Here is a 24,914-nt window from a genome sequence, read left to right as displayed (position 1 = left end):
GTTAGATCAAAGGTATAACGTATCCCAAGTCCATGAAGAGCTTCATTATAATCCTTATCCCTCTATACGGTGGAGATATGGATATGATCAGCTTGGCCCGAGCGTGAACCACGGTACAACTTGAAGAAAAGGCCAGGGATTAAGTCTCTGTTACAGACATCTCGTGTGCTTCAGCGACTTGCCCCTTCATAAGTCCTCCTAAGAATGATTTAATACTGATTTAGGCTCGCTGGCCTAAGCCCATGCCCTCAATTCCCGTCTGCTCTGAACTTGATTCTCTTTCTCTTTTTTTTGTTTCATTTAACTTTGACTGACAGGTCAGGAAGACATCCGTGTGGATCCTCCTGGAAGCGACATCTGTCAGCGGAACTGAAAGCTAGCCCATGCGCGATCTCGGTAGTAACTTCTCTTGTAATGGCTTATCATAACGCAGGGCGAAACAGTGTTCACTGTCCCTTGCAGTATCTTGTGCTCGTGCTACAGCTGCCACCGTCGTGCACCGTCGAGGACCATTGCTTTGTCGGAATGAGTGGAGTGTTCAACAGCTCAACTGCATCGAAGGTTGAGTTGCCTGGCTCAATTTAAGGTGGGGCGATGGGGGGAAGGCTAGGACATCAGCAGCCTGTTAAGCCAGGTAAAAAGCTGTAGATCAAACCAAACACCCTCATGCATTCCCAACATACCACCAGATTTTATTAGCAGGGAATCATTTTTATTACATCACATTTGGATGTAATGTCTACAAGTTACAGCAAGGTATGTCATGCAATAGCCATAGGATAGTGATGACATTATTCTGTGTGACATACTGAAATGCTTCATATAAGCTATCTAAAAAGCCGCATTGGGTCTGAACCTGGAAGGAATGCTGCCCTCAATGTGGCAGGAGGAATTGACATTATTGTAATAAGAGGGGTGGGTCCTCCTCCACAAACAATAACAGTGCCACTATAAATACATCTAGCTTTTCTGGGGAGTGTATATATAATAACTGATGTAACCATTGTCCATCATGAAACCCCAGTAAACTTTGAAGGAAATAACTTGAGGCAGCCAAAACAATACACCAGTTTGGATGTTTGACGACACAGGAAAGATCTAGGTCAAGATATGCAAGGGGTCATGAGCAACCCATCAGTTATAATGGGTTATACATCAATATGTCTGTATATAGTGGGTTTATTACAGGATTTCGATGGGGTCCTGGTGCCTGCCTGATCATATGCTAAGGCTGGCATAGACGACATTCTTGTCAGAGAACATAACTAAAGGAGAGAGGAAAAAGATGACAAAAACGATTGAAATGTCAAGAGAAATAGAGAAAATGTCAGAAATAAAGAGAATTGATAAGTTGATGGTCAACTGAGGAGAGGAGAGAGATGACATTGAAGAGAAAGGGGGCGAGAGGAAAGAGAGTGGAGACAGGAGAGGAGAGATGATCTGAAGAGAAGAGAGTAGGGAGATAGGAGGAGAAAGGAGAGGAGATGTGAGAGTAGAGGAGACAGAGAGGAGACAGAGACTATCCAAAGAGAGGAGAGAGAATAAACAAGAGAAAAGAGGAGAGGAGAGAAGAGGATAGGAGATGGCTGTGCCTTTAAGAGAGTCCATAGGCCTGGCAGAGGGTTGGGAACGTCAAGTAGTAGCTTTCTCATGACCCCTGAGGAGCCCTATTCCGTTTGGGACCAAGAATGAGGATGGGACATCCCACCAAGCCACAAGAAGCAATGTCCAACATAGACTCATAACTCTATATGTGGCACTGGTTGGTGGATGGCTGATGGCTCTCTATTTACATACAGAAAAAGGTTCTCAATCCATCTAAATCTTAAACTAGGTACTACTACACTACACTAACTGTTATACATAAACTCTGTGTAACAAAGATATTTTTAAATTGTCCCGGGTAATAAAATAAGGCAGAAATCTAGATTGTTACTCCAGTAATTTTTGGAGCCATGTAAGAATCAAGGTGAAGCTTGTGTCAAAACCTGTGACACCTGTCACCCACAGGCTCAGCACTGGTGAGCTTCTAACTTCAATTTGTCTTTTACTAAAGCCATCATTTTAGATTTGCTGGCATACAATGGGATTGGAAAAGGATCAAGGAGCTCCAGAGAAAGCTGTACGTGATTGATAGTAACAGATGAGGTGGCTAACATCATATGATGTTGTGGAGAAGCGGCCGCAAAGGAGAATTGATGAGGTTCAGTTCTGTGTCATGTTGTCACTTGGGGAGGATAGAGGGAAGAACATGGGAACTAATGGTAATTCGCTTAAAAAAGCAATGCCTCTTCTCAAAATAGAAACCAACTTGTACTAGTTACAGTTCTTAATCTTCTTTGATGTCGGTAGTCATGTATTATTGCAGTGATGTCATGGCGCTCGCTACAGAATGCCCCCAGGTGTAAATACATGGGGATTACCAAAGCCAGTGGCACACTTGCGTGGGTTGACAATTGGACAGAAAACTCCATTGCCTGGGAATAGAGGACGGGGGAGATTTAGCCCTTGTATTTCTGTACCGTTACATGTACACTGAGAAATCCCTCGATCTCAAATCAAAATTGTACCAGTTGCTGGGGGACCGACGCAGCAGATAGCCCTTGACTTCCGACCACTCTGTAATCCTGCAGGCTGAGAGCAATGGATGGCTTTTAACGCACTTCCACTGGGTATTATTCCAAGAAATAGGCAATTAGAGATAAGAGTTGTTAGAAAATTGGACACATTATATTTCCTGGCTGTGCCTGTGGTAGACCCCGGGTATGGTGATACAGACATGGTGATATTTTTGGGATGTCGCAATGACAGGCGAACAATAGGGAGGAAACAAACATGAACCATTGTCATGATCTTGAATAGATATATATATATATACAGAGAGAGAGAGAGAGAGAGAGAGAGAGAAAGACACACACATATATCCAGGGATAGAGAGAGATCCATGATAATGAAGCATTTTTGAGAGAGAGAGGGAGAGAGAGAGAGAAACTTCATAAGTGTAAAGAGCCAGAGTTAATTTGTGTGGCCCTGACTTAAAACAACAACACATGTGACTGTGAACAACGCATGCAACCCATCCTCAGTCGCGATCCTAATTCACTAACAACTCCGTAGGGAAAATCCATGGTGGCAGCAAAAGCCCTCCACCATCCCTGTGGAGCCTTTGAAGCCTGAACGGACTGACCTTGTTAAATAAGTGAAGTCCAATGCAGGCCCCACCTGGAAAACCGATGAAGATGTTCCTTTGCCAGATGGTGTGTCCAGAATAGAAGAGTGATTGTATGGTAAAGCAAAGGATTGATAGATGAGGCAAAAAGGCTTATGCATTGCGGACATGGACTGAATTTGCTTTGGTAAAGGCCTTGTATCTGCAAGCTTATCCAGGTGTACACATGTAAATGTCGATGCACAATCACACAAACACACACACAAACACAACAAACGCCACAAACAAATCGATGTGCACATACAAACACAGACACATTTAAGTAACCCTAACAAGCACATATTATTATGGTGTAATTCACACACAAATCACAAATCAAATAAAAAACACAAATCAATAAAAGCACTTGAAAATTAGGCGATGACTCAAGGAGAAAAAATATCTCTTTCATTTATAATGAGATTCAGTTCAAGGACAATTCAGGTATTTTGAACATTGAGCTCCCTTTCTGGTTTGGCTATGATGAAATAGAGTGGTTAACACCGACATTTTTGAATATTGGTCCTGGCTCGAGTATTTGGCTAATTTCTAATCGCCCCTGCCTGCTTCACAATGGCTGGCTATGGGCATTCAGAAACACCTCTAAACGTTAGTTTTCAGAAATGTGAAACTCATCGAGATACAGTTTCTGTCGTGTTTTATTTGGCATTTTGTAAATCTGCATTTTGTAAATGAAACGGAAACCGGACCAGAAGCGGAAACGGAAAATGGGGCTGGTTGTAATCTTTTCGCACGGTTCTCCGTATCAACCGTATCGGTTCTCCCTACCACTCTATTCTATCCTAGACAAACCAGAAAGGGGGCTCAATGTTCAAAATACCGGAAATGTCCTTTCAATTCATTTGCCAGACGACAAGTTTAAGAGAAGCAGTTAACTTAAGAAATGATAATAAATGTAAATGACTTGAGGGCACTGAGTAAACCCTGATGTAATCCAATCAGTCCATTCGGTTAAAGCAGAAGAATAACCTTAAGCAATCTGACTTTAAGACTATAGTAAGGTGCGCTGTCAATTGCAGAGCAATCAAGGGGCGTGATAATCAAGGAGACACAATGGATCTTGGATTCAAGCTCAAATACAACAAATTTAACGAACTTAGAAGCATTTCTTCTGGTCTACTCACCATACAGAGAGCAATTCATTGGGAATGCCAAATATAAAAGGTTTTCCACCCAAATAGGGACACTTAATAGTGTTTGTTTACTTACGTTTAATACTGTACATCAAACAACATCAGATGATTATTTGATGAGCAAATATGTAAAATCTAACTTTCATGGGACACACACTGCGAAGAAGGTTAACTGCCTTTCAAGCGGTGTCTTGCTGTGTCACTGCATTGTTTTGGAAAAATGACGTAATATCAAAGTGAAATATGTAAGTGATTTCAAAGTGAAATATTTGTCGGCCGCATTAAGCGCGGCCTGTTGCGTGCCTGTTGGCATATTTTCCTGTTGGCACTTGCCATTGTATGTGTGGCACAGCCCTGCGGTGGTTTAGAAGCTGCCATTAAAACTATAATCACATGTTATGCCTGCTGAGTGCTTGGATATGCAGTAACTCGCTGTGCCATTGCCGCCTAAGAGCAAGTTCAAGATGCTCAGCTTCTCTGCCGTAAGTCTTTACGTATCACCTCCACAGCGGAACATAATGATGTTTGTTGGAAGGCTGGCCAGTCATTTCCTTATCTATAGCCCCACAAGGAATGTCCAGCTTTCCTGTTAGCCTAGCTATTCATGACTGTTTCCTGTCCCGGGCTGCCTTCCGGGCTGCCTTCCGGGACGCACCTGCGGGGCACTGAGACTGAGTCTGGGGCTGAGGTCATACACAACCACTGGTGTATTGTGCTGTTGGAATAATCTAATCTCACCAGGGAGTAAACATAACTGATGTGGCATATGGTGGAGGCTATCAAAAGCATCTCACAATGCTGTGAGCGCATGTCTTCTTATGGGAATCAAACCCCAGCAGTGCTATGACACATGCTCTGACAGGACCAAATAAGCATTTTTAGGTTCTTTAAGGGTATGAATTCAGAGAGTCTGAATGTGCCATGGCATTATCATGCCCTTAATGTGAAACTAGACTTACTGAAATGAGGGGCTGTCAGCACTTCTGATTGTTTAGGCAACAGTGTTCATATGCTGGCTCCAGGGCAAATAAAGGCCAAATCAGCTCTTACTTGGCAACATGTTTACCATGGGAAAACGGCAGTCGATAGGCACTTAGCAGCCTTTTTACTGCAGTTTAGGTCATTTACGACCAAAAAGGTAACATATAACCAAAAGTAAATAAACTGTTATATGCTTTATGGTAATTGTACAATTGTAAATAAATAACCCATTTCGTAATTCTTCCTAATGAATTACAATACAATCTGCTGTGAATCCCGAAACACCAGAAGAATATATTGCATGCCACGGTTGAGCTATTGTAACAGCAGCAATAAAGGGATCCTTCTACCCTCGAAGCCATAATCATGTGTGTAACACACTTGTTTCCAAATCCTGAGGAAAACAAACAGGTGTTTCTTCTTAAACCGCCCTGTCCTACTGACCACCAATCAACGAATGGGATCGAACGACACGCTATGTTAACAGTCTGATGTGAACTCGACCCATCCCTGTTCATACAGTATATTTTTGATAGATGATTTTTCGTTTAAAGGATATTGGTTTTTTTTGTTTTTTGTTTTTCTGAATGGAGGAACATGCATATTTACACATCGTACACAAATGTATTCTATTATAATGACATGAAAAAACGTGAAACAAGTTTAAAATGTTGCCAACTGACCTGAAAGCCCCCAAAGCAAAGTAAGTGACAGCGCGGTAAATTTCATTGAATTATCGACCTCCATGGCTCAGCACACGCGTGATCCAAGTCTCTCCACTTCCAAACGCCGAGTCTCCCCACGCCTTAATATGAGCAGGTTCCGCTCTTCAACTCCAGCAAGTGCGGTGTTATCTTGTTGAATCTCCAAGTGCAGGAACTTGGAGCTAGTATCCACAGCAGGAAATCCTTTTTTGTTTTGGCTTTTCTTTTTTTTTTTTACTTTGCCGGAGGTTTTGTTTGTATCAGCTGTGAAGTTGACGCTGTTTGGCGTAGGCGGACGTCGCGCGCAGGGACAGTAGTACCTACTAGGGACGGCGTGCACGTGTCACCCACCTCGACACTTTAAAGGTCCACCGCGGCGACCTTTCTTGGTTTAAGGCTCGGCTGCATTTGGAAATGACTCGCAGTGACCACGGCGACAACAACTAGGCAACTTGTCGCCCCGTATCCTTTTCAGAGCGCGCGCGCGCGCGAGAGAGAGATAGAGAGAAAGAGGGAGGGAGTGGAGGGAGCGCGAGAGGACTGCCACCTTCGCGAGCTGCACCTGTCCGCGCATTCCTACGCGCATCATAGCGCGCCAAGCGCATGCTTGGGCCATAAAAAACGTTTTGCAAGCAGTGCTAAAGAATATATAGGATTTATGCAAACATTAAATAAATATATAGGCATATAAATAATGCCCTACTAATAAATTATTATTTTTTTGAAGTTAAACTGTTTGTCAGGTTCAAAAGCTGATCTATTGCAAGGGCATATTTCCAATAGCCTACATGGTAAACATACAGTGGAACGGAACTCTGCTTGTCTTGAGTGACAGACCAACCAACAACCAGCATATATATATATAATATGGCCCGGTCAGAGCCCTTGAGGTGGACAAATCCACCCTCATGCATTTTTTCTCAAGTTGTCAAGTAACCTCGGCAACAGAGGTCAGGCCAAAGTGGTGGTGAGGGGGAGAATGTTCACTACTGTAGTGGAGAGTTCAATTATGAAAGGTGAATGAGGGTTATTCATGTGATTAAATTCTAGGAAGTGGGGTTTGATCATTCCACTGCTGAGCTGGGCAATAAATGTCCTCCCGGGCCTGCAGGTAAAACTGCACTGCAGGAACAGAAGCTTTCAGGGCTCAAGGCACCTGTGCTGAGCCCTGAGATGTAAAGAGAAAGGCATTATAGTGCCAGATAGGAGATGGCGTGGTGCAATAGTGGTGCTTTTGGCGGCAAAACATTTAGACTTTTATGGGTTTTTTATGCCTTCCATTTTATCCTTAGAATTCTCCGAACATCTCTCTCTTATGAACTGAGGGAAGAAGTAGGATGATCAACTATATGACTTGTAGTTACAATGCTAATAACCTATGTACTTCCATTGTGTGGATGGGTATCATGTACTACAAACGTGAATATATGTGTTTTGTTATAATAACTCGATCGAGGTAGAATGTGAAACATTGTCGAAAACCAGAGCTGAATAATGAACAAACCAATACACAAATGATTGAATGAATGAATGGTTGAATGGATGGATGAGTGGAACAAGGAAGAAGTTAAAGCAGATGAACTTGTTCTTACCTGTGGATTGATGAAGTATTTATAAAGACCTTCCTTCAAACCTTTTTTCTCATTCATGTAAATTCAAGCTCTTTGCAAACATCAGGCTTCTTAAATGTTTTTATTGTAAAATGTTGAAACTCCTTTAATTATCTGCCATGCTAATCAAAGGTGATGTAGGCAAGTTATTTAGTGCTTTACGCTGAAGCTGTGTTTTGTGAAGACCTTTGCTCACAGACTTAACTACAGCACATTATGTCTCATGATGCAAAGTATCAGGGCTATTATTGAGCTTCAGACTGCTCAAAGCATAATTAATTGCTTCTAACTGAACAGTCAATATTCTCCACGGTCTGTTGTCTAATATAGAAAAAGGGAGTACACTTAAATGATCATCAAAGACACCTTCTCATATTGTTTGTCAGGGTCTATCTCACAGAGAAAGAACATGGTTAATAATGTAGCACAGAAAAGCATTAAGGAGTGTTTTTAAAGAACAGTTTTTGTGTATGTTGCCACTTAGGCTTCTCATATGTGGCATATATCCACTAGAATAGAGGGAATTCAAACTTCTTCATAAAATGTGTTATTAATTGTGTTATTAAAGCTATTAATTGTGAATATAATACGATTTTATTCTTTAGTGATTTAATCTATAAATCACTGCATAGTGATGACATATCGACAACTGTCCGTTTTTGATGTCCATTTAAAAATATGCATCTGAAATCAATTGGAAATGTTAAGGGTTTAAAGTGCATACCCGGCCTATCAATCTGTCACCACAAGTTCCATTGGCTTCACCACATCTGTCAAAGCCACTAGGCAGCGATCAGAAATATGTACTACCATCTTGTGGCCAAATGGGTGAGATGCAATTTTAACAGCAAACCTATTTTCGTAGGGTATTCGTAGAGTATTTTACATCCACATAGGTACATTTTTTTCAAAATAGTAGCTTAGCTTTTGAAACTATTCAATTGTTCTGAACCACAACAAAACCAAAGAAAAAACCTAATGTTTCAAGTAAACAGTGAAGCCTTTTTCAGTGAGTGGCAAGAGTCCCATTTATTGATTTTTTTTGTTCTTCCAAAACGTGTAAACATACAAGACTGAACTCAAAACAAGTACATATATGATGTATGTGTGAATGTGTGAACAAACATAAGAATAGTAATATAAAAGATTAATTTATATATCTCAAAACAAATTAACATTTTGCAAGTTTGCAAATGCCAGTTGCTCAATTACGTCAATATTCTTAAATATATATTATATTGATATATATATATATTTATATATTGTGATTCCATATAGACATATTCAATATGAATTCAATTTAACCTTAACAATCCATTCCTGGCACATTGCACATGTTCTCGGATAACAAAGTCACTGAATACTGGTCAAGATTATTCCTCATGAGGTTGCTGGTCAATGAGTTTGACTATAGGCCCTAGATGTGCACAATTTATGTAACACATTTGCAAAGTTAAAACTGTTCAGAAGGTAAATATCCCACTTGAATCCTTTCCCCTTCAAATACTTCAAATAATGTCTGATCTAATGTGTAGGCCGATAAAATATTAAGGAATATTCTCTTTCTGGCAGGAGACTAAAGTGTTTATCAGAGACCTTTTTAAAAAGGGAAAGCCGGTGTGGGTACCAGATTGACTCGGCTGCCAGATCGACTCGGGGTGCTGCGCTTACAGATGACGTATCGACAGTTGACTTATCGACACAAGCCAACGGACAAAACCCGGAAGGGTTGTTTATAAAAGGGGCTCAATCATGGACATAAAAAGAAGGCTCAATCCGTTTTGGTTTTGATTTCATTGAACGCAGCCCGTTCCTTCGCACAAACAAAGCCATTGGAAACACGTCTAAAAGCACTGATGAATGCATATGTAACCCAGTTCCTGTTAGGGACTCTTATTCTGAAGGACGAGAACGGTGTCTGCGTGTCGGTCGCTGTTTTGACTCTGTGTTGGGAGCGCTAGAAATAAAGTGGATGCCCCGTTCAGTGAATGGAGTTAACCGATTCTTCTTTTATATATTACCAGTGTATAGGCAACAATAATTTGTACATTAGATTATTATTCATAGATTAGAAAACAAAAGGAGATCGTTTATACTTGGGAATAACATGGGAATGAATGAAACGTGCATGCGCATTTAAAAGACAGCGTTTGCAGGAAGTGCGTCATTATTGCGCATCTAGGACCTCGAGTCGATCTGGCAGCCGAGTCAATCTGGTACCCACATCGGAGTCATTTGTTTTTCTTATGGCTGACATTCCTTGAAATTACCAATAGGGATATATAACGTCCCTCTAGCGTTGACCAAAGTAGGAGCCTCAGAGATAAGCCACAACCTGATTGTTTGGGGGAATGGAGATGTCGACGATAAGAAAAGGTTAAGACACACCAGCCTTGTCCTTAAAGTTGAATTCTCTGTGAGAAAAACGGTCAGCACAACCGCTGACTTTTTTTTTAAACTTCATTTCCCACAAGCCCTTGCAACATCCGTTGGCAGAGTTGGTCATACGTGCAAAACGCAGAGGCAATAATAACAACGCATGACTTATAAAGAGGCTTTGAGAAAGTGGAACTTCGACTGAGTCAGTCAAAAGCAGAAGGCAGATTCAAAGCACTGAAAGCACTAAAACAAAACAGGGAACGGTATTCTCCCAGCACAACCGTCTCGCAGCTCACTCTTGATTTCAGCGGTTGTACAGGAGCCAGCCCTATTTCCTATTTACTTGCGGGCTCACATGTCACAAGTCTGGCAATGCAAGATTTCCACACACTCCACCCACTGCCTTGGCTGCTCAATCCAAAAGACCTGTACATACTCCACTGTGATGATGGAATGCTATGTGTGTCGCATTTCTGCATATGTTTTTGTCTTATTGTGGGATTTAGGAAACTATTTACTGAAGTCATGGATCTGCTTTCACATGGTATACATTCATCAATGCCCCCTAAAATCCCAGACTGAATTCAGATCGTAATTCCCTAAGTTCTGTGTCTGATGTGCATGAACTGCTTTGGGTCATTTCTACAGTAAAAACATACTGGATATGACCGGCGGTATACTGCCCCCTAAAGGTTAATGTAGGTATTGTACTTCACGGGTGCATGCATTCCAGTTCATGAGGACCAGCACAACCAACATCTTGCATATGCATGTTTAAAGTGAAGTACACTGAGGCTCTGAAGAGGTAGACGGATGCATACAACACTTCAACAAGTCACCCGACACCTCACTCCCTGATGGCACAATACCCGTCCAATAATTATAGTGCATATGCTGCCTGAAATAATTCATAACCTAGTACATACACTATGTTTACACTAAGCCAACGTTGAAATGTATAAGGATACATTTGTGGGTTTTTTAACAAAAATCCCATTCTAAAAATGCATTCACATGAAATAGTGCCATGTAGGCCTTCCATTCGTGAATCACTGCTAAATTTGAGGTTATAATAATGTGTTTTTAGCAATATTCAATGCAGTCCATTCAGGCAAACTGTTTTGATGTAAAAAAAAAAAGTAGCTGAAGTGGATTTTTGGTCGATTATGATTTTTTTTTTAATTAAACGATTTGTAAAAAAAAAAAAAACCTTAGCCAGTGTTCCATGGTGCATTTGCTGCATTGTGCGTTCATATAATAAGATAAACATTGAATAGGCAAAGGAAGCAAAACAGCAATGCCTCATAACAGACAAAATTGGTCACAAACCTCTTCCAACACCTTTTCTCTTTCCTAAACGAGATTCAATCCCCTGTCCGAGAACAACAAAATCCCACTATGTGCCCATCAAAAGGGCTCCTTTTTGTTGTACTTCAAAGAATAGCCCACGGCAGTTTCTAAGCACTCCACCAGGGAGCCCGCCGAAAGGAAGTCCAGCTCCACCTCCACAAACTTGACGTAAACTGCGGCCCGATGATGCAAGCCTTCCCCGCCGCCACCACCACCACCACCACCTCCACCACCACCTCCTCCACCACCACCCCCACCTCCACCACCGCCCCCACCACCACCCCGACAGTTCTCCTGCAGGAAGCGTGTGACACCCGAGGGCTCGCCGTGCAAGAACTGCTTGCCGACGCCCTGGAAGTGGTAGAGCAGGGACTGCTGCAGGGTCCTGTCCTCCGCTATGCCCAGATAGCAGTACGTGATCCCGGGTCCCCTGGTCCTGTCTCCCAACCCCACCGCCGTCGCCACAGCCGCCACCGCTTCCATGTCCTCCACTCCCCGGTTATCTCCCAACCACGGAGCGCTTGCGTCTGCGGCCGGCGTCAGCCCGTCGACGGCCTCGTAGCCCACGGCGTACAGTCCGTAGGTCTTGGGGACGTCCCCCGGCAGCAGGTACTGGCACACCCCCGCGGCGCTGCCCGCCGCTCGCGTCTGCGCCACGTGGATCCAGTCCACCTCCATGTGCAGCTCCAGGCAGCGCGCCTCGCTGATGGTGATGTCCAGGAACTTGTAGTAGACGTTCTTCCAGTTCATCTTCTGCACCTTGGTCATGACCACGCGGCCCTCGGGCTTCTCGGGGTTGAAGAACTCGCGCAGCCGCTTGCCCAGCGGCACCTGCGAGCTGATCTCGGCGTGGTGGTAGCGCACGTCCTCCCGCCAGCGCGTGTTGTAGCCCACGCCGAAGATGGCCAGCTTGTTGGAGAGGTGCAGCCGCGAGAACTCGGTCCACGTCTGGAAGTGCTCCCACTTGAGCTGCACCGACTCCAGGATGCGCACCACGTTACGCATGGTCTCCCGCTTCCTGTTAGGGAGATGACGATGTCGGAACAAAACACGGAGGAAACTAAAGGTCATGTTATGTTTCTCTGTCCGCACGCACGCAGAGAGATCCAGGTTAATGCAACAACAACGTGTTCTACATTGAATCAAACTTGAAACTTACTGCGTTTTTTCTGAGATCTCGGCTTGAAAATGGAGAACTCTGTTTTTAGGCACCTGGATTTCCTCTGGAGGGGACAGAAGCATTAAGAGGTCAAACGTCATTATTCCTGTACTACTCAATTGTACGCGCACACATACACACAAACAAATGCGCACTCACGTACACACACACAGTGATTAAGTTGTGGCCATGACATTGAGTACCTTTGTTATACTGATTATCTATTACGTCAGAGTATTGATACGTTACTGGAGGAGAGATGAAATGACATTAACTACCCTGGCTGGGTTAACAAAAGCAGGAGGCCTCACATGATAGCTATCAAAGAAAACTATTGTAACGTAGACAAACACAACACTAGAGAGGAGTATCATGCTTTATATCTGAACTTACTCGGCTCATTATACAATCAGTTGACTTGCAGCAAATCTGTAATTCACATGCAATTGAAATATCTGTAATGTAAGTATCTGTAATGTAAGTATCTTATAGCAAAAAATAATAATATTTCTTCTCACAACAAAATCAACCCGACTTTTAGGCCCAGTCCCATTTCTCTCCCCTTAACAAGAACGCTTGCTTTGAGTGCCCTTAGCTGCAAGACAGCTACTGAGCTGGCTAGCATTCAAGGGATGATTTTAAGGGAAAAACAGTACTCCCCCTTGCTCCCTTAAGTATTGGGACACCCTCCCCCTTCGCGGGAACGTGCAAAATCTGGGTAAGGGCTCAAATCTAGGGGAAGGGGGGGGAATTCGGACAGGGCTCTAAACACCACTTTCGACCAAATCCCACCCCGACTCTCTCACCAGCCTCCATGTCTCCCTCCTGGAAGGCTGAGGCCAGCACCTGGTTGCACCAGTCCTCCTGGGAGAAGTCCTCCAGGGCGCTGGAGTCCGACTCCATCTCCTGGTACAGCCCGCTGCTGTTGATGAGCACGGGGGCGCAGCCTCCCTGGGAGTCCCACCCCCCCTGGCCGAACACCTTCTCCAGCTGCTCGATGGAGTAGCTGCTCTTCCTCTTTCCGATGCCGTGCTCCTTGACACGGCTGTAGCAGCGACGCAGCGTCTGTGGGTGACACCAGGGTGACGGTGAGTACAAAACAAAGGATTTGGAGAGGAGGGGGAATCAGGAGTCATTTGTCACTTTCTAAAGTTGTCGTACTCAGTTAGCCCAGACGGGGTGTAGTTTGTTTGGTGTGGCATTGTGATGCGTTTATTAAGGGATCATCAGCCGGTTAAAACACCACCCTATAATATACACCCTATATGTGTCATTATTTATTACTGAACAGCCAACTCTCACACATTGGGTGTTAGACTCACGCAAATGACCCTTTTCACACACTCTCACGCCACAAATCCTACTTCTGAAATTACAACCTATTTCGGCATATTATCATACGATGCCCACCCAAGCTGCGGTTTGAACCATGCAGGGCTCTTTGATCCCGACTTAATCAGACAGAGCAGAGCGCACTGAGCTCGGCCTAGAGTCACACTGACCGTGGTAGTGACAACACGCTGTAATACTGAGTTCAAGCATTCCTATTGTTCCGATCAACCAACAGTCATTTTGATAGTAAGTAAAATAACGGGGGCAACGTTAATTGCTTTCCATCATCATAAGATGTGGCAAGTGGATAGTGGCTTAAGTAGGGCATTAAAGGCCCCGGTGCAACAACAACCCTTACTACCCAATAAAAATGTATTCTTAAATATATCTATTGGTCAAACTCCATTTTGAAAAAAATAACATACCTGAAATGAGTGTGGGTTACTTTAAACTAACAAATTAATTTGACCTTCAACGGATAAATAATATTTCATAATAATAACATAAAAAATATATGTTATTATTATGAATAAATAATAACATAAATCCATTTTTTTGGGTCAAAGGCATGTGCCTTTCTGGAGTATCTGTTTGGAGTTGTGGGATACAAATTCGAAACCTTTGGGCAGGTTTTTAAAATGGTGGTGACCCAAAATGTACCCCAAACAAATGTGCCGCTCATATCTCACTACTAGGTTTTCTGAAAACTTGGCAGCCCTGCTGGTTACTTCTAATGGAAGATGAGCAAGTGTGATTTCGATGTCTCTCAATGGTATAGCCGAAGCGTTGCGTAGCCAAACGATTGCAGCCAAAACTGACTGCAGTCATAACTTCATGTCAACATGGTTTCTACATGGCTTTCTTGAAGCCTGGACTTTATTACAGCGCTCTAGCAGGCATGTGGTCCTCATGCGGTATGAGGTCCTGGGTACTGATTTCATTGGTGTGTTGCGTGACGACCATTCCCTTCATATTTTGATCTTCTGGCCTAGGCAGCCTGTTGTCATCTTTTTGAAAACTAATTTGTTCTCCAACCCTGATTATATAGACCATCTACAAAGCTGCCATGTCTAATGTTTTGACTGTTCTACTTATGCATATCAACCAGTTCAAACACTGACACGCCATACCTTGTATTTCTCACGCTGAGAAATCCAAAATACGTACATTTACTTTGAAGCTGGAATTGCTGTGAGTTGATGGTGGCTTTCAACTGAAGCAGAAGGTAACAGTAGGTATTAGGGGACCACCTCTTGGCACAAAACCCGTCTGATCATTTCAAATTAGTGTATTCTAGAATAAAAAACAACTATCGAAATCAAAGGGGGATTTAAAGAATTAAGGGGATTTACACTAGTGTCATCCCTTCATTGCACACTTTGCTTCCATATTGTGGGACAGAGTGCACTGCCATGTTATTTTGTAACACCCATGGGAGCAGATCTCATTACAACTTAGTGGGGACCACAAACATGGAATTTGTTCAACAGTATTTTCTTGAGGGGACATCAATAATATTACCAACGTATATCAAATGATCTGTTGTTACTGACCCACAGCCATTTATAGTAGGAGAAGACAGTGGAGGAGGAAGTAGAAAAAAAAGTGGAGGAAACAGTGGAGGAGACATTGGAGAATACAGTGGAGAAAACGGTGAGGAAGACAATGGCGGAAGCCGGGGCGAAGACAGTTGAGGAAACAGTAGAGGAATCAGTAGAGGAACCAGTAGAGGGAATAGTAGACGAGGTATAGCAGAAGACAGTGGATGTGAAATTTAAGGAAAGAGTAGAGGAGGCAGAGCAGGAAACCGTAGAAAAAGGGAAAAGCAGAAAGCTTTTAGTCGAGCAGCCGCCTATATGTGTACTTTTAAAAATGAGTGATTCATGAGAGGGCCATTCATCACTCACACACACACACACACACACACACACACACACACACACACACACACACACACACACACACACACACACACACACACACACACACACACTGAAAAAGGGGGGCACTGTTCTTTAAGACTATACTGAGGTTGAAGTTCATATCCCTTGTATGCATTACATATCTATAAATAAAACGATTATTTTATTTGTCATGTTGTGTTAATCAATTATGAACCATAAATGTGTGGGGACTAGGGCTGAAGGTTCGCCGTATTTTGCTCTTCTTTTGGGTCGCTCCGCCCCCACCACATATAAAGGCTGGGACTCACTTACAGACTTTTCGTGACACATCGCAGCCCTACTTATTTCCTTTAATAATCTATCAGAATAACAACTGGCGGTTATCTAATAATGATATTAAAGGTGGCAAAGTGGTACACTTGACATACTGATAGAAGTAAACCAAAGGTGTGTTGTAAACAGACCAGTCAACCAAACATACCATATGCTATGCTACATTTCTATGTTTACCGGCAGATTAATTTAGGTAGCCTACTCATTGCAAAGACTCATCAGTCTGTGCAAGTTGACTTCCTGCTATTACTGTATGCCATTCCAACCGGCTCAGTGTAATGAAGCAGCATAACGTTCATTGAATACAATCCCACAAACCAGCGATCGGCCCATTCTAGTTGCAGGACTGTCATTCTCTCGTGTATTAAAGCAATGAAGACAATACGGATTTTTTGGTCGATCGTCTAGTTTGATGTCGAGAGCTGCACCCTAACATTTACCTTCATCCTCTCCCTGCACTGGGATGGAGTCCGCTCGTACCCGAGCTCTGCCAAGGCCCTGGAGACTCGTTCATACATTGCAGGACCGGGAGCCTTGCCCGAGAACACCGTACCCGCCACCTCCAGCTGCTGCATCCGCGCCTCCGTGAGTCTTTCGTTCCCCCATACTGCGATGAGGGCGTTTGTTTCGGACGGGGTCCAAGACATTCCCCGGCAAGCGGTGAAGCTATTGGAGGATGAGGCCAAGCCACTACGGCCTGCGCTTCCTGAGCTCACGTTCAATGGCGAAAAACGATTTGGCGTTGAGGGGTTAGAATGGTAGTGATTACTGTCACTCAAGTCCTCCGATTCCGGAGATGGTACCTCCGTTTTCGGTATCTTTAGCGGCGTCGATATGTCGAGAGAATGCTCAGTGTTACTGGACGCCGCCATCTTGCCTCTGTTGCTAAGGGAAGGGGAGGGGGTGTGTGTCTATGTGTTTGGTACCAGGTGGGAGGATGCAAAATACGGATCCGTTGAACGGATCGCACTACTCACGGAGATGCCTACTATCATACATTAACAGTGAACTAGGAACGATATTAACCTTTACATGTAGATCGTTTGCAACTTTAGACCTAATGCACCATACAAATGAGACCGTAGCTAATTTAAAAAATAAAAAATGGTTAAAAGGGTAGGTAACCTAACCTACTCCCCGCCAAGTCTCCTATTGCCCCTCACTTTCATGTCACACCTGGTTGTCTAAAGGCACGATATACAACTGCAGACCAGAAATACACCAAATTAACAACAAAACGTCTGTCTATGTCCCGCTCCTTCTCCTTCCTCCAAACTAAAACAAAGCAGCCTGAAAGGGCTTGTCCAAAAAAGTAAATCCTTAATCACTAGGGACTGGGGATGAAGTAGGCCTAGTTATTTTGTGAGTATATTCACGATAATTAGCTATCCAGGGGAACAAACCCTACCCATCTTCCACCCCAGGCTGAAAAAGCATCGGTTCAGACAGCATTATAAAACCGATAATTATGATATAGACCTATATCATCGATATGGGTCTCTCTCTCTCTCTCTCTCTCTCTCTCTCTCTCTCTCTCTCTCTCTCTCTCTCTCTCTCTCTCTCTCTCTCTCTCTCTCTCTCTCTCTCTCTCTCTCTCTCTCTCTCTCTCTCTCTCTCTCTCTCTCTCTCTCTCTCTCTCTCTCTCTCTCTCTCTCTCTCTCTCTCTCTCTCTCTCTCTCTCTCTCTCTCTCTCTCTCTCTCTCTCTCTCTCTCTCTCTCTCATTGTGTGTGACGCCCGTTTTGTTTTGTCTCCTTTTGAAAGAATAAACCTCCAGTACTCGACTCCTGTGTGTGCCTCACTCAAAGATAAAAGACACAACGCAGAAAGACATCGGTTACATATATATATATATATATGTATATATATATATGTATATATATATATATATATATATATGTATATATATATATGTGTATATATATATATATATGTTTAGACCACGGTCTGGGGGAATGCTCGATTCTGATTGGCTGCAGGGTGTGCATTTACTCCTGATATACGGACACCTGCTAAGTAGTTACAGTCAAATTTTCTGTTCCTCCTTCAAAACTAGAGCTGGTAAATTGTGAAAAATGCATTAAACTTTAATCAGAAAATGCCGTTATATGCTATAGACCCTATAGTATCTGTGGTATAAAGGCTGGGACGAATTTCAAATTATAAATATGTACACTTATTGTTGAAAGTATAGACCGTCGCGTTTTCCCATTGAAACGAATGGCGCAGTGATTCCGTCTTCAAAACAGGAGCTGGTAAATTGTTAAAAATGAATTAAACTGTAATCAGACAAGGCGGTTATTTGCTATAGACCCTAGAGAAATGGTTCTCAAACTATGGTACGCGTACCACTGGTGGTACGCGATGCGCTATCAAGTGGTATGCAGAGGAATTAGAAAAGAAAATCGTTTGATTAAAAACGATACTATCAACTTACTATTACGATGGAAATACATTTACCATGAGATCATGTTTGCACGTGCTGTGTGTGTATGTGTGTGTGTTTCCGTCTCTCTGTTCTAGTGCTACCATTTTGTACAGCTGACAACAGCTAACAGTAAATAATATTATTTTTAAGAATAAATGTGCCTCCTGCATGAGATGTGCATAGCTGAATAGGGCTGCAGGCCTACGCTACTGTATGTTTTTTTATTTTGTAACATCTGTCATAATGGTGATACTTGGGGAGACAAATATTTTCTGTGGTGGTAAGCGGGATAAAAAGTTTGAGAAACACTGCCCTAGAGTATCTGTGGTATTAAGGCTGGGACAAATTTCGAATTATAAATATGTACAATGCATAACGTTAGCTCTCTGGCTCATAGCTGAGCGGACTAGAACACCTCCCGTTGCCAAGTCGTAGCTAAGGTCCGTCCTAATTACTGGAGTAGTGAACAACGATCCGTTGCATAAGAACCTTACGGGAGGGTAATGGTTGCTCCAGGAATTAGTCAAACCCTCAGGCGTTACCAGGGAAACAAAGTTATGGCTTGTGAAAAACTTTATATTTTAATTGTTAAACGCATGAAAATATAAATGAATGGTCTTAATTTATTTTCTTTGGCAAGTGTCCATGGTATAAGCGGACTTCGCCTCGGCGTCGTCCATTAATTCCTGATAATGGACACCTCGCCGGGCATTATCCTCATGATTATCATTTTTATAACGCAGTCTGAACAGATGCTTTTTCAGCCTGGGGTGGAAGATAGGTAAGGTTTATATATATATATATATATATATATATATATATATATATATATATATATAAATATTATAGCACTTAAGGCAGTTTGCTTATTTGAAACATTTTACGTACTTGAATGATTCTTGCACTTTTTGGGTTAGATCTTCATTGTTGAATGCATTTATTGTAAGTTGCTTTGGACAAAGGCGTTAGCTAAATAAATATAATTGAATGCGTTTTGACAGCGTTCGATCTGCTCTGCGATGCCAGATGCCCGGTACCTGCCCTTTCCCCACAGGGGTCACGACCTGGCCACAGGATCGGCACAATCTTATCGACAAGTTCCACTCACCCTGTCTGTCCAAAAACATGGTTAATGACTGAAGGTTAGAGTGACTGACTAATCACTCTAACCTTTACCAAAAATGTCTGTCACAAAGTTGTCAAGAGTGGTCATGTCAAAAAAAGTTCATGTCAAAAAAAGAGGAAGAAAAGGATATACTAATTCTGCAAAATCCTACCAAATTTCGTTCAGTTAAATGACGGATGATGGTTGATATTATAGCTTGGTTTCACAAAGCTTTGGATACATATTCTAACAAATTCAGCTGTGCACAAGCATGATGTTTAAGTGCTTCCCCGCCTGTTTTACAGATCCCCAAAATGTTTGATAATGGGTCTTTAATGTCAGAAAAATGGCATCGCCTCTGGTTGGCGCACCATTAGCTTGTTGTAAAGGCGCGGAGGTTAAGATATCTGCATACTCACATTATGTGAAACATCCGGGCAGACAAAATTGTAGAATTCATTGCATTTGCATGGTCGTTAGGAGGCAGACATGTTCATGCTGTGGACATGCACAGACATAACTTAAAATGAGCGGGATGCCTCTTTTAGTATTTGAACAAACATTAAGGAAGCAGGTTTTTACTTTACTCCAGAATAATGTTTTGTTTGATGTCTTAAACGTACAACATTTGGAGATAGATTTCATGATAATTATAGTGTGTACATTCACCGACGTATTATTAGCATATCAATAAAAAAAAATTCAGATAACAATAGATGGACAAAAAATATCCAAGCAAGGTATTACATATGTGGATGATTAAAGTGGATTTCCATTGCATCTTTGAAAAGGCTGGGTCATGCAAGGGTTGTGCTAGTTATTTCCATATTAAACGTTGAAGGTTGAATCCCATGCTCAGTAATTCTCCTGTTCATAGGGGTCTGCATTGGTGCATTTCCTCAGACTTGGGGAATAAACGCAGGCTTTGTTGTTAAAGAAAAGAAAACTCGTCTTCCATCAGCATACATTAGGGAGACCGGCTAGATTAAAAAAAACAGAAAACATTGAAAAACTGCCTTTGGGCTGATGAATGCAATTTAGGACCTTTTTTTTTTTCATGTCTTCATGCCTTTGATTTGGCCGCATCTGCTACCTCTGTGGAGCAGAGTAGACAAAGATATGCTCCCCCCCCCCCCCCCATACACACACACACATACCTCGACGAACGCTACCTTCCAACTCCCCCAGATGCAAAATGACATAGTAATTATCGGCTTAAAATGCAGGCTGTCACCTTAAATTCGACTCTATTCTCTCTAACGTCAAATGATAGGTTCATTTACCACTGGCCGCTTTCTTCTCCCGGTAAATGTCCCATAAAATTCCAAGGGTGGCAAAAGTAATATGACAATGTGAAATCACATTTGATAATACAGCAGCAGTCGTGTGGGCGTTATCACAATGGTTTCCAAAGAACCTCCAAAAAAGAATGAAAAGTTTTGCTGTCTCTATTTTTTAAACAGAACTTTCTAACCCGGTTGTAATGTTCGTTAAACAAATTCCTTTTGTAGGCATTTTATTTTCCAGTATTATGCAGATTCAACACAGGCTTCACCACACCTCACAACCCCATAAATGTAGTAGTGTAGACTGCAAGAGTGTGCAAAAGAATGATTCATTCCGCTCACTGAAAGTTCTAATCCATATAGAATCCTATAGCGGCGCTGGTAAATCAACCATGGAGTCAAGTGTGTCCTTTCAAGCCTGCCGTTCCTCCCGTGCACCCAGACCCAGGCCCAATTGCTCCTCATGTCATGGAGTTGAAGATTGAACCATCATCAGTGTCAGCGACGCAATGTCATCTCTCCCCCCCCCCCCCCCCCACCCTTCCCCCAGTGTCTGAGTGCTCAGATGGAATCAAGGATCAAGGTTCAAAGGAAGGGGTAGGAAATACCATTATGTGTGCCTGCTGTGTTTCCACGGTGGCTGATTGCACCAGGTGTGTCAGCTCAAGGACACCATTGCTCGGTGAAAGTATGAACTCACTAAAGTATGAAAGGACACTGAAAAGTTAAAAGGGTTTGGGAAAGGTATGAAAAAAACAACCCAGTTTTTCATAGTCAAGGAAAGCTGGGTGAATCCTTGAAACCACAAAAAAGAATTGATCAAAACTTCAATATACTGTGAATATTTACTTTAATATTTTCTATAATAGCACATTCCTCAGTTTTATCCAGGTGTACTTTGATTGATTTATTTTCTTGTTTATTCCTTTATTCCGGTGCTTTTCACGAAATGTGCTGAAATGTTGAAAACGTTGTTTACAACATCGACAAGTCGTGTACGACTTGTAATTACAAGTCGTGCACGCTGTCTGTTAGTGTTTCATGAAGTGCAAAAACAACACAAGCGACGACAATCAAACAGACAACTCGATCGATATCACGAACCCAACTCTGCTCACCTCAAACAAAAGGGAAGTCCTCGTCTCCCTTTCACGCCTTCAAACAAAGACGGCTCTGCCAATTCCTCTGAACTCCCCCCCCTTTGTTTTCACCAATCCCGAGCCCTCATATCCCAACATCCCTATATCATTCCAATCAACGTTTAGCTCCTTAACTCCCTCCAGATGGGTCCTGTGGTGAAGAACCCCCCCCCCCCCCCCCCCCCCCAGGGCTATCCCCCCCTCCCAAAGCCAGACCCCCGAGCGGGGCCCAGGTGCCTTCCCTGAGCGGGACGGTGGAGTAATTTGGCTCACCACACCCCAGCACACACACACACACACACACACACACACACACACACACACACACACACACACACACACACACACACACACACACACACACCGGAACACACATATGCACATGGGTACACACGCATAAACACACACACACACACACACACACACACACACACACACACACACACACACACACACACACACACACACACACACACATTCACATACACACACACACTTATACAAAGGGGCGGCATGGGGGGGTGGGGGGGTGGAAGGGGCTAAGCCATGGGGGCTTTGGACATTAAACATTGTCTCATTAGCTTTGTTCAGACCAGACAGGCGACCTAATGAGAGGCAGTGTAATGACCGAAAACATCTGATCTCCACCCAGGCCAAACAAAACACCCAGGTAGGACCTGGGGTCAGGGCCAAAGTCATGTCATGCCTCTATGGCTCTGAAAGGGAGAAGAGTGCAATTTATGCGTTTGTGTGTGTGTGAGTGTGTGTGTTTGTGTGTGTGTGTGTGTGTGTGTACGTGTGTGTGTGTGTGTGTGTGTGTGTGTGTGTGTGTGTGTGTGTGTGTGTGTGTGTGTGTGTGTGTGTGTGTGTGTGTGTGTGTGTGTGTGTGTGTGTGTGTGTGTGGAGGGAGGGGGTAAAGTAGTAAGGGAATCCAAGTTCAAGTATGTACAAAGGAGCATGAGCTGGAGGATTCCAGGGGTCAAGGGTGGAACTTTGTGTTCCTGGATACTTCATGACGGTGTCCCTAAGTGTTTTTACCTCACAGGGAGGGTATTCTCTCAATGGGATTCCTGGTTGTTTATTTATGATGTTTAATTAAAACACTTCATACTTTAAAAAATACCACTATGTTCATACTATTCACACAAAACCTGATATAAAAACCTGGCATCATTCTTTGCATCTTGAATCAAAATCAAATAATGATATTATATTTGTACTATCATTATTTAATTATTTATGTGTTATTATTGTTGCCATTCATCTGAAACAGTCGATTTGAATGTCACCTGAAATTAACACCAGATGGGAAACATTACCCAATTACATCTAAATATCACAGACAGCTTCATTAATTCATTATACTTCTCATTAACATCTCATGAATGTTCAATGATAAAGCCAATAAGACGGAGTCGTGCTTTAGTTAACTTTGCAACCAAAATCACAAAAGATCAGAAAGCTGATGTATAAATGTCATTCATTCCTAAGAACAGGCGTTGGTATATTTTGAGGGGTCACTATATTTGTCTTGTCATTACCTTTATATTGGGAGTTATTAGAAAATATATCTTAATTCAGGATCCAAAAAATGACTATCATGACATTTATATCATGCTTTATTGCAATGTAATCAATCACAAACACAACTGAGTTTTTCCACTTTCTAAATCAATGCCGATCATCTTTCCCCAGTCAGCAATAGCTCTCACTTGATATGGATCCGATTGTCAGCATTGCACAATTCCCCAAAACGTCAACCGTGGAAGACGCAGACAATGGAAGAACAATCAGGGACAATGGACCCAGGCCGACTCGTGTGTGTGTGTGTGTGTGTGTGTGTGTGTGTGTGTGTGTGTGTGTGTGTGTGTGTGTGTGTGTGTGTGTGTGTGTGTGTGTGTGTGTGTGTGTGTGTGTGTGTGTGTGTGGGAGGGGGTCTTCTGAGGTTTGCAGTGATTCATGAGGTGTATAGGCCTACGGGAGGAGGAGTTGGACGATGTTGATGGCAGTATGGTGAGTCATTAAGGGATATGGGCTGCTGAGGTTCACTGGGGGGCCCCAGGTGTGGAGCAGCTGGGGGCTGCTGGGGCCCTCTCTTGACCCCCGGGGTCTGTCCGCAGCTCAATACGCCATTACCCTCCCCATCTGACCTGTCCGCTAGCTCCATCTTCACCCCTTCTCTCTCCCCCCCCCCCCCCCCCCCCCACCAAACCCTCTCAGATATCTACAGAGGCCACGCTCTCTGTAGTAGGCCCCTCTGAAGGATAATTGCCATTAGTGTCACACAGTCTAAAATAAAGTCACATTTATTAGCGTGGTTCAACGTATCAGCATTTGTTTCTATTCTGTTACTGTTGGAATTCAGTTGGAATTTATTTCTTTGAGGTTTTTGAATTTGCGAATTAAAGTAGTGGTATTTAAGTAATTGACATTGATATCTTGGTTACGTTTTGTTGAGGTTACAAACAAAAAGTCAACAAATAAAATGCAAGATTTGTTATTATTGTCACATGAACAGCTGCCAATCCTGTAAACAAATTTAACTTTTCATCAACTTAAAGATACCATTAAAATGTTACAAAATAATAGACTAATAATCCCAGTAAATAATATGAATCGAGTCAAGAACATAGTATAACATTTATGTTGGAAAATCGTACTCAATAATTCTTACGCTGTTCAGATGGGTCTAGTTTTTAGTATTAATCAGATGAGTTTCATGATCAACCAACAAAATTGTCCATGTATCAATACAACTACAACTACGACAAAGTATTTCCGCTCAATGCCTGAAACACTGTTTTCATTGGATTTTCATAGAAACACGGTCATGCATAAGGTGAG

General features: G+C 42.7%; 2 protein-coding genes across 2 annotated transcripts in view; both read right to left on the bottom strand.

The window, feature by feature from the left end:
- The window catches only part of esama (endothelial cell adhesion molecule a), a 40,140-nt gene extending 33,623 nt beyond the window's left edge, over positions 1 to 6,517 (bottom strand). Inside the window, exon 1 of the mRNA XM_060057174.1 lies at positions 6,027 to 6,517. Coding sequence (XP_059913157.1) covers positions 6,027 to 6,090 — 64 coding nt within the window. The 5' untranslated portion in view covers positions 6,091 to 6,517. The remainder of the gene's footprint in view (positions 1 to 6,026) is intronic.
- A 2,142-nt stretch (positions 6,518 to 8,659) lies between these two features.
- LOC132461775 (myb/SANT-like DNA-binding domain-containing protein 2) lies at positions 8,660 to 17,030 on the bottom strand. Its single transcript, XM_060057173.1, has 5 exons — positions 16,555 to 17,030; positions 13,352 to 13,610; positions 12,546 to 12,609; positions 11,635 to 12,404; positions 8,660 to 11,580 (listed from the first exon to the last, which is right to left on the bottom strand). Exons 1-5 carry the CDS (start codon positions 16,984 to 16,986, stop codon positions 11,444 to 11,446), a joined length of 1,662 nt encoding a protein of 553 aa, XP_059913156.1. The 5' UTR covers positions 16,987 to 17,030; the 3' UTR covers positions 8,660 to 11,443.
- Between the last annotated feature and the right edge of the window lie 7,884 nt (positions 17,031 to 24,914).

The sequence above is a fragment of the Gadus macrocephalus genome, chromosome 7, assembly GCF_031168955.1.
Source record: "Gadus macrocephalus chromosome 7, ASM3116895v1".
Lineage (NCBI taxonomy): Eukaryota > Metazoa > Chordata > Actinopteri > Gadiformes > Gadidae > Gadus > Gadus macrocephalus.
The sequence above is the reverse complement of the archived record's forward strand: the minus strand, read 5'-3'. Positions and strand labels throughout refer to the sequence as shown.

Bases quoted from the DNA above. Each gene is read 5' to 3' on its own strand.
- LOC132461775 (XM_060057173.1), bottom strand. From the start codon at position 16,986: ATGGCGGCGTCCAGTAACACTGAGCATTCTCTCGACATATCGACGCCG. The intron at 12,405-12,545 runs GTAAGTTTCAAG...TCTCCCTAACAG, and splicing joins GAGATCTCAGAAAAAACGCA to GAAGCGGGAGACCATGCGTA. The intron at 11,581-11,634 runs GTGGTGGAGGAG...GCGGCGGGGAAG, and splicing joins CGGTGGTGGAGGTGGGGGTG to GCTTGCATCATCGGGCCGCA.